The sequence below is a fragment of the Chiloscyllium plagiosum genome, chromosome 5, assembly GCF_004010195.1.
Source record: "Chiloscyllium plagiosum isolate BGI_BamShark_2017 chromosome 5, ASM401019v2, whole genome shotgun sequence".
Taxonomy (NCBI): domain Eukaryota; kingdom Metazoa; phylum Chordata; class Chondrichthyes; order Orectolobiformes; family Hemiscylliidae; genus Chiloscyllium; species Chiloscyllium plagiosum.
This window is the reverse complement of record NC_057714.1, coordinates 33376665-33386985: the sequence shown is the minus strand read 5'-3', so window position 1 is coordinate 33386985 and position 10321 is coordinate 33376665. Positions and strand designations below refer to the sequence as shown.

Sequence of the window (10321 nt, the reverse complement as noted above, 5' to 3'; positions counted from 1 at the left end):
GATCTGATTGAGACATATAAGATTATTAAAGGATTGGATACTCTGGAGGCAGGAAATATGTTTCCGCTGATGGGTGAGTGCCGAACCAGAGGACACAGCTTAAAAATACGGGGTAGACCATTTAGGACAGAGATGAGGAGAAACTTCTTCATCCAGAGAATGGTGGTTGTGTGGAATGCTCTGCCCCAGAGGGCAGTGGAGGCCCAGCCTCTGGATTCATTTAAGAAAGAGTTGGATAGAGCTCTTAAGAATAGTGGAATCAAGGGTTATGGAGATAAGGCTGATTAAGGATGATCAGCCACGATCATATTGAATGGTGGTGCAGGCTCGAAGGGCAGAATGGCCTACTCCTGCACCTATTGTCTATTGTCTATTGATAGGGTGGACAGGGAGAGCCTTTTTCCAAGTATGGTGACGGCGAGCACGAGGGGGCATAGCTTTAAATTGAGGGGTGATAGATATAGGACAGATGTCAGAGGAAGTTTCTTTGCTCAGAGAGTAGTAAGGGTATGGAATGCTTTGCCTGCAACGGTAGTAGATTAGCCAACTTTAAGTGCATTTAAGTCATCATTGGACAAACATATGAATGTACATGGAATAGTGTAGGTTAGATGGGCTTCAGATTGGTATGACTGGTCAGCGCAACATTGAGGGCCGAAGGCCTGTACTGCGCTGTAATGTTCTATGTTCTATCAACTACGTTATCCAGCATTCAATTACTCCGAATGAAATATGCCCACCCATGCCCTTCAGATAATCAAGGTTTCTCTCTATATGGTAAGACTGGCTGTCCCCTCTCTGCTCCCTGAATGTATAAGCCAAGTTATTTACAGCTCTTCAGCTATTGTTGTTTGGCATTCTTTATCAACTTATGTTCAAGAGATTTCAGGAGCTATAAACAAATTAAAGATAAGTGCTTCCACTTCTGAAGCATTTCCAGTCTGCTCCTACCAAAGTATGACAACTACTTGCCCTCTTATTTTGTTCTGGATTGCTATTACAACAAACTCTCTCCCCAATATGATCAGAATTCCTTTCTCACATTCTCACCCCTTCTTATGGCTATGTTCATTTGTTAGTCTCTATTCTGATCTCATACTGCATTTTCTGGCTTTCCACACCTTTACCTCATTTTGCCAATCCATAAATCTTACCTCATATCTCTTTTTCTTGCACAATTAGCCAAACATTTGAATCTGCCCTTTACCTTCCCTGCTCTTTCTATAATGGTGCCAATCCTCCATTCACTGACCCCTTCTGGCTTTTCCTTCCCTCCTTATATCATTTTATCCACATTCAGTCAGCCTTTCATCTGTCATAATCTCATTGTCATAGTTGTCCAATATATGTGTAACCCAAACCCAAGTTGAAACTTTATTGCTGGAACAGCACAGCAGGTCAGGCAGCATCCAGAGAACAGGAGATTCGACGTTTCGGGCACAGGCCCTTCTTCAGGAATGAGCAGAGAGTGTTCAGCAGGAGAAGATAAAAGGTAGGGAGGAGGGACTTGGAGGAGGGGAGTTGGAAATGTGATATATTTCCTATATATTACCTATCACATTTCCAACTCCCCTCCTCCAAGTCCCTTCTCCCTACCTTTTATCTTCTCCTGCTGAACACTCTCTGCTCATTCCTGAAGAAGGGCCTGTGCCCGAAACGTCGAATCTCCTGTTCCCTGGATGCTGCCTGACCTGCTGTGCTGTTCCAGCAATAAAGTTTCAACTTTGATCTCCAGCATCTGCAGACCTCACTTTCTCCCCTAACCCAAACCCAAATTCAACTAAATGAAATGCTGAGGCTCTCCAACTGTGTAATCATCTGTCAGTTAAGCTTAAGACGTGCATTCTAACAGATTAGTTGCCATGCTGTAAGATGTCTTGACCACAGTTTACAACTCCAACATACTGGAAACCATTTTAATTGTAATTCCGAAATGTTTTTACTTTAATGAAGGGATGATAGAGCAAACTTGGATGTAGATTTAATGGCTACCTAGATACCAAGAACCATAGAATTTCATATCTATGGATGCGAAGAGAAATTCAAACAACAGCCCTTCAAAAGAAGCCAGCCAAAACAGATTGGACAGTGATCTCTTGTGACTACAAAGATAATAAAGGGCTAACAAACTCTTACTCACAACTAAGTGACCACCTGTGGTTTATGTCCCAAATTGCAGCCATATTTTGTGATTTCCCATTGAATAATATATAAGGAAGGGGTTAAAAGGCCAGTTTAAACTCTACTGGAGTGTACTAGTGGAACTGAACATTCTTGTGCATGCTAGCCTGGGTTCAACTCTTGGCATAATATGAAAGGCATATTCAAAGAATGATCCCCCCATCACCCCAACATTACAGGCAAAGGCTCTGTCACTCTGTGTTTAATTAGCCTGACAAGAGGAAAAAGGACAACAAAAAAGCTCCTCCCCCATGCTAAATCCAACCACTGTTGAAAAAATCAGAATTATATAATCTCAATCAATATGCAGTAAAGATCTTGAAACCCCCCTATTCAACGAGCTGCTCTTTACAAACAATTCAGAATCTGCATGGTATAATGTTTGCTTTTGAAAGATTCTCTTTTTAGACTCGCTTTTTGTTTCAAATTTGTACGAGAGTTATATTAGTATTTATTAACAAGTAATTAATTTTGTTAATTGAAGAAACCCAGGTTAAACTGACTCCTTTAAAACATCAGTTAATTTAAGTCTGAGAAAACGTTATCCACAAGAGAAGGTATCCTTTTTAAATTTACCTAATTGCAACCAAGAGGATGGATGGATCAAGTAGAAGTATTAATATTCTCACTCTAGTAATAATTCTCATTTGGTTTTGAAGCTGTTAGCCTGTATCTGGGTGGGATCACATAACACTGCTATTGAACCCTCTATTGTATGCAGTACAGCTAAATGTCCTATTTGAGTCATGACGGCCATTGGTAATAAAAGTTATCCCAGGATTTTTTATTTATTTATTTATTTATGGCTCCCGAAATTTGTTCCAGAAAAAAAAAAATGCTTTTGGAAGTCTAACTACAGTTAATAAGGAGTCTATGTTTTACACGTTAATATATCCAACAATTTAAATTTCAGATTCTGAGATGGGAACCTCCAAATAGATTTTAAAATTTCATTCTATACTCTTTTATGGATTAACTGTGTGACTTTCTAAATTTATCAATACCTGACCAACCATCAGATGAATTTAGGAGGTCATATTTCCTATATATTTTGCCCATAAATGATCATAAATTGTCCAAAGCTTCCCCAGTGTCCAACTCTTGAGCCTCTAGCTTTGATAATAGTTTACACCTTATTCTGTTCTTCAGAGGAAGAACAAGTGACAAGGTTATACTTCTGTTTAATTTTGATTTGGTATGTACATAACCCATATCCATGTATTTACTTACATTTTTCCACTAATCCTAAGATTCAACTTCACACATAATTAATGTGAAATCCTATTCTGACACTTCACACTTATTTTCAATCAAACATTCTTCTCAAAAGCAGCAACATTAGGTCCTTCAGTCTGGAAAGAGGAGAAAACTTTGTTTTAAATCTTCAGCATTAGGAATCACCCTATCATCGAGATCAACCCATTCCCAAGGTAGTAAGCCAGGCTGGAAACAAAACATCCTGCTTTCTGGTTAGAGTTTATTAACTAATCAGTCTAACATCACTTTCTACAATTTACTTGCTATATTTCCCCCTTTATATCTGACTAGACAATTAATCAATTAACTCCAACTACCTGTTTAACTACCTTCTTCATTAGCAATAGAGCTGCTATCAAAATCATTTGCCAGTCAGACTAAATGGATAGTGGCAGCACAGATGCAAAATTGGCACAGATAGCAGTAAATTATATTTTGCAGCGATCAATAATAGAATCATTGCTCGAAACTGACTTGGGTCTACAGAGTCTCGTTTCAATGTTTGCAGTTGATACAAAACTCAAATGAAATTATCAATACAGAATGTCATAAAATTCACAAGTCACCGACAGACTGTTGAAATGAGCAGACACATTGCTGATGAAATTGAAGTGAATTATGGCTAGCATTTGGTAGGAAACATAAGGAACTGAGTCTAAAATAAATGGCACCATCTTAAAAGTTGGTGCTGGGATTATATGTACACAAATTAAGTAGAGTACTCAGATTTATTCTGCAACATAAATTTTGTATTTTCAACACTGGCATGGGCTCTTTAGACATTATTGTACTTTATTTATGGTCCTTCCTAAATAATGATGGAACGTTTAGTTTACTTTTAGTTTAAATTACAACACTCTTTATCCCACTGCACATTTAGCACAATTAGTTTTGTTTTTGCACATGACAAAGATTTATATTCTGGACTGTCTAACCTGTCAGTTTGTCTAAGTCGACTGGTTAGCTTTTTACTAATTATATATTCAGAATTACAGAATCAATGTATGTCACAGAAATTTGTAGCATAGTGGCCATTCAATTTAGTGCTTTTAGCTGGAGCAATTCAAAATGCAACTGCCTTCAAACTTCACTTTCTGTCTCTTCCTCTGCTTAATTTATTTACTGAATTTCATTCTTAAAAGCTTGAATTGTCTCTACCTCAAAACACCTATTGTGGAAAAGCAATTCATACTCCAACAAGCTTCTCTTGGAGAAGAATTGCAGCTAACCTTTCTCCTCAGTCCCAAATAATTGTACAGTCACCTCTCAACAATGATTCACAAAACCTACAGATGAGGTTCTGATGCAGGATCAAAGAGCTGACAAGTCAATGAATAACTGTTTCAATCTCCAAGTGTGCGGCTTGTCTACTAAGTAATTCCAACATTTTCTGTTTTGTTTCAAATTTCCAGCATTCAACTGTAGGTATTAAGTTGCTTTTGCTCTTTTCATTTTCACTACCTTTCACTTGACTATCAAAAACCCTTAGATTAAAGAAAAAGTCTTAATCATTTTCCTTTTAACTTTATTTGTGACAATGAAAATAGTCTAGCGTGTCTCATATCCCACCTTATCATCATGGATTTGCTACTCCTTTAAAGACTATTCAAGCTGTTGTTTGTGCTGTCTGACAACAGAAATAGAGAAGGTCTGCTGATTTAGAGATCCTGGTCACTTACCTCCTGCATGGAGTGGGGAACTGCTGGAATTTCTTGCCTGTGAAGAAGGGCTTGGAAGGGAGGACTTGTTCTTGAATGACATGAATAGATGCTGACAGAAATCATCAGGCAACTCAGCCTCCAGGAATGTTTTCATAAACAGCTTGAAGCCATCAAAGTCTATCGGCTAGAGATAAAATAAAGAACATTTACTTTTTAAAGAAATTATCAAAACTGGAAAAAAAATGGCTTTGCATTTGAGAAAGGATGTCACCCATGATCTTAGTCAGAACTACTACACATTTTTAGAATGAAAATGTTTATATTTCACGCTTAACAATGCAGTTGCACAGATGTCTGCTTTAATTTTGTTTGTAAACAAACTAAAATTAAGTTTTGCACTAGAAAACAAAGATTTGTTTCTCTATACATTTACTCCAATGTCCCTCAATGGTCGATCTTTAGCCTCCTCATGTTTTTTCATCTATATGTTGAGCCTTGGAACATCCAAATGAAATTAGCAAGCATTTGTTCATAGAAAAGGATGGAAGTAGCTTGGAACATCCTTCTATAAACACAATAGGTACGAGATCAAGTGTTAAGTTTAAAACTGGCACTGATAGGTTTTTTTCTGAACAAAGATTTCATGGGAGATGAGGTAAAGGCAGAATATATAGAGTTTGGCTGCAATGGTATCAGTGAATGATGTATTAGGTTCAAGGTGCAGAACGGTCCCTTCCTGTCCTTCACGATGACATCCAATTAGGAGCCGTTAACAAGCCTAAAACGATTGGACAATAACCCTATTTTCCAAGTCAGGACATTTCTGTATATAGCTTTGATAGAGCTCAGGTAACATAGTCTGCAGATCAGCTGCATGAGATTATACATTCTTAATAACTAGCTGAGAGAGGCATCATGTAGTAAGATCTGCCTGTTTCTAATCAGGTTTTTTTAAAGTTTCAGATCAGGCATTTCTCTCAGGTTCAGAGAACTGTGACTGCAACAGAATCTTCACTCCCTGTGAGGCCAAACATACCTTTATTTGTCAAAACCGAAGGAATTGCAGCAAGGACTGGGATCTAACAGAGATCCTGGATGCTTACATGTATTTTAATTCATACGTTCACAGAATTTCCTTTGTTCAACAAAATGGTCAAAATGAACATCAGACCATGGCAAAGTTAAAAATTACAAATTAGACATAATAACTGAATAAATATTTTAAAGACATTCAGTAGCTTTGTAGTGATATTTAATATTCGTCTATCGAGTACAGAGCAAGGTGAAACAAAGTCATGATTACACCAGAAAATGGTGGAACACTTCTAATGTTTGATTTCTCTCCTCCTTAATTGCTCACAAAGAGAAAATGCTGGAAAATCAAAGGGTCAGTTAAACTCGAAACATCAGCTCTTTTCTCTCCTTACAGATGCTGCCAGACCTGCTGAGATTTTCCAGCATTTTCTCTTTTGGTTTCAGATTCCAGCATCCGCAGTAATTTGCTTTTATCTTCTGAATTGCTCAATGACTGCCAACTTGGAGAAGGTCAGCCTGAGATTTAGGACGAGATTTAATTGAGGCAACAGGAAATGCCGGCAGGAGTCCTGCATCGCTCGATTATTTGTTTTGATATATTATTGTCACATGTACTTAAGTACAGTGAAAAGTTTTGTTTTGTATGCAGTACAGGCAGATCATAACATACAAAGATCAAAAGATCATTGGGCAATTAAACAGAGCGAGGGATACAAAGTTATGGCTGCAAAGGTGCACAAAAAGCAAGATCAACATTAGATTTGAAATTTGAGAGGTTCGTTCAAAAATCTAATAACAGCGAGGAAGGAGCTGTTCTTGAACCTGGTATGTGCGTTTAAGCTTTTGTATCTTCTGTCTGATGGAAGAGGTTGGAAGAGAACATAACCGGAATGGACGTGGTCTTTGATGATGCTGGTTGCCTTTCCATGGCAACAAGCAGTGTAGATAGAGTCAATGGATGGAAGGTAGGCTTGGGTGATGGTCTGGGCTGTGTTTATCAACTTTCTGTTGGTCCTAACAGTCCGAGGCAGAGCAGTTGCTGTACCAAGCCATGATGCATCCACATAGTATGCTTTCTGTGGGGCATCTGTAAAAGTAGGTGAGGGTTCTTACACTGATTTTCTGTAGCCTCCCGAGAAAGAAGAGATGTTTGTTGTGCCTTCTTGAATATTGCATTTTCTAGTGGTCCTGAACAGATTGATGGTGATCGTCACTACTAGGAATTTGATGCTCTCAATCATCTCTACCTCAGCTCCACTGATGTCGATAGTGGCGTGCCTTCCTCCTTGCTAGGAAACACCTACAAAATTAACTGCCAATTCAGGCACTGTGGAACAGTCGGCCTTCCTCAGGAATCAATGTGATAAGTCTTAATAATTATCTTAATAAGCTACCTTGCTACCTTTAGGGATCTATGGACAAGCATCCGAAGATCTCTGTTCCTCTGAACCTTTAGTGGCATGCCATTCATCGAGTACTCCTTTATAATTTTATTTCTTCTAAAGTGCATCACCTCTCATGTATCTAGCTGTTAAACTCCACTCACTCCATTCACTCATCTGACAAACCTGTTTGTATCCTCCTGTAACCTAAAACCTTATTCTTTTCTGTCTCAACCACCGAGCCAATCATTGTGCCATCCCTCACCTCACATTCTCATCTGCATTGTTTATACATATTTCATTAACAATAAGGGACTTCCCCACTGATCCCTATGGTACTCCAATTTGGCACAGACCTCCAGTCACACAAACAACCTTCTACCACCAGTTTCTGTCTCCTGCCATTAAACCAATTTTAGATTAAACTTGCCAACGTATCCTGGATCCCATGTACTTTTATCTCCTGCAAGTTTCCCATATGGGAACTTTTCAAATGCGTTGCTGGAATCCATGCATCTGGTAAACCTACACTGCACTTTCCAAATTCAAGGTACCTTTCTTAAGTTGTCGTGTCCAGAACTGCTCGCACTACTCTGGCTTGGTTTAACCAGGGCTTGGAACAGCTTAAGCACAACATTGCACTCTGGTCTGCAAGCTAAGATCATCATTTCATTAGCCTTTTTGATCATTTTGTGTACTCAAATTATTTTAATCATCTATGTGTCTGGAACACTCTCACAACTCCCAAGGCTCTTTCCACCTCTACTGTTTCTCATTATGGAAAGGCTCCATCCATTTTAACTTCAAGATGTCAGATCTCATATTTGCTTGCATTAAAATGCATTTGCCACAGTTTTGCCATTCGCTTAGTCAGCCAATATCTCTTTGAAATTGCTATATCTATATAGCTTGCATTCACAATGCTGCCTACCTTCAGTGTCATCTGCAAATTGGGAACAGCAACTTTCTATGCTATGCTTTAAGGTATAAGTAAACCTGTGATACACTGAGTTTCCAAAACAGAGTTTTGCAGAATGCAACAACTTACAGCCTGATAATTACAGCACCAGCTCATTGCCTTAAACATTGTCAGCTAATTTCCTAATTTAGAAAAACAGAACTGAGTTTCATGGGCTTCAACTATAATCTCTTAATCTCTTATGAAGATCTTTAGCAAATATCTTCAGAGGTTCTTGTACATTTGTCCTTCTGGATGAATGATTGAAGGAACTTCTTCAGACCATATTTCCTCACCAAGCTGTTGTGCCTCAGAAACAACTGTCAACATTTGATAACGCCAAGTGAACAGACCGCTGGACCAAAGGATGTTGTGAACATTCCACACCTGGTCTTTTCTCTTTAAAGGGCACTTATTTTCTGAGCTTCATTTTCCACTTGAGTTTTGCATTCTCCTGCTCGATTCCATAAGGCTATAAGAAATAGGAAAACAAGTCGGCCACTTGACCTCTCCAGGCTGCTCCATCATTCAATAGGTTCTAATATTCTTTATTTCCACTTTCCTGCCCTTTCCCCATAGATTCTTGATGACTATGGGATCAAGGGTTCTCTCTCAGTCTTACATATACACAAGGAACCTACCCCTACTGTGGCAGAGAGTTTCAAAGACTCTCAACCCTCTAGAAGCAATTCCTCCTCATCTCGGTCTTAAATTAGTGCCGTTTATTCTGAGACAATGCACTCTCAGACTTGACTCTGCCATGAGGGGTAACATCCTCTCAGTATTTACCCTGTCAAGTCCATTAAGAATCCTTACTGTTTCAATGAAATCACCTCTCATTCCTCTAAACTTCAATGAGTAGAGTCGCATCCTACTTAACCTTTGTTCCTAAGACAACCTCTTCATATTGGATCCCTTAAATTAATACACTCGTCCAAGCTTGAGTCCTCACACCCTCGCTTTTTTAGTTTAAAGCCCCTCTCCACCTCCCTGGCTGCATGGTTTGAGAGAATAAGCCCCAACACAGTCCAGGTCAAGACTGTTCCAATGGTGGAGATCCTTCTTCCCTAGTATTAGTGCCAGTGCCCCATAAACCAGAACCCACTTCATCCATGCACCTTTTTGAGCCAGACATTCACTTCCCTAACATTATTCACCCTCTGCAAATTTGATGTAGCTCAGGCAGTAATCCAAAGTTTTAAAAACGTGATGGCTCTGCTTTCTAATTTAACATTAACTTCTTATATGCCCTCAGCAGAACCTCTGACCGCTCGAACTTCCCATTTGCACTGCAAGTCTTTCCACAGCCCAGAGTAGATAATCTGAACCCTGGCACCAGACAGGCAACACAGTCATTTGGACTCACTCTTTGTTACTGAGATCAGTGTGAATCCCTCTTTATTATGTCCCCTACCACTACTACACCCCTTCTTTCTGCCCCCCTCTTGATTGGCAGCTTCTACCACTGTGCCATGGCCAGTTTGCTCACCCACACTCCATCCCTCACTCTCAACCACACAAGCTGAGAACGGCCCCAGGTTCCTGCACTCCTGTCCTTTGGATCCACTTACCCGCCTCACTTACAGATATTCTTTTTGTCTCAGACCACTGAACACTTCAGAAAATGTTCCCACTTCTGAGGAGGCAAACTCTTACACTAACAAATAACTTACCCCCTTCCTTGATGTACCACATAGTGTAATTGTAAATTGCTAGTTAATTAAATTTATAATTAATGCAACCTACACCTCCTAAAATATTTTACAGCCTTGTGAATATCAGCACGGACACTTAAACAGATTGGCCAATGTTAAATGTTAACAGGCATGTTAGGACTAACCTATTCA

At 39.2% G+C, this 10321-nt stretch overlaps 1 protein-coding gene across 8 annotated transcripts in view; it reads right to left on the bottom strand.

The window, feature by feature from the left end:
• The window catches only part of dgkb (diacylglycerol kinase, beta), a 788800-nt gene that overhangs the window by 629233 nt on the left and 149246 nt on the right, over positions 1-10321 (bottom strand). For all 8 annotated transcript variants that reach the window (XR_006311661.1, XM_043689831.1, XM_043689832.1 and 5 more), the window contains one exon: positions 5118-5283. Coding sequence is in view for 7 of the 8 variants with exons in the window: in XM_043689831.1 (XP_043545766.1) it covers positions 5118-5283 (166 nt within the window). In the remaining variant the exon portion in view is untranslated. The remainder of the gene's footprint in view (positions 1-5117; positions 5284-10321) is intronic.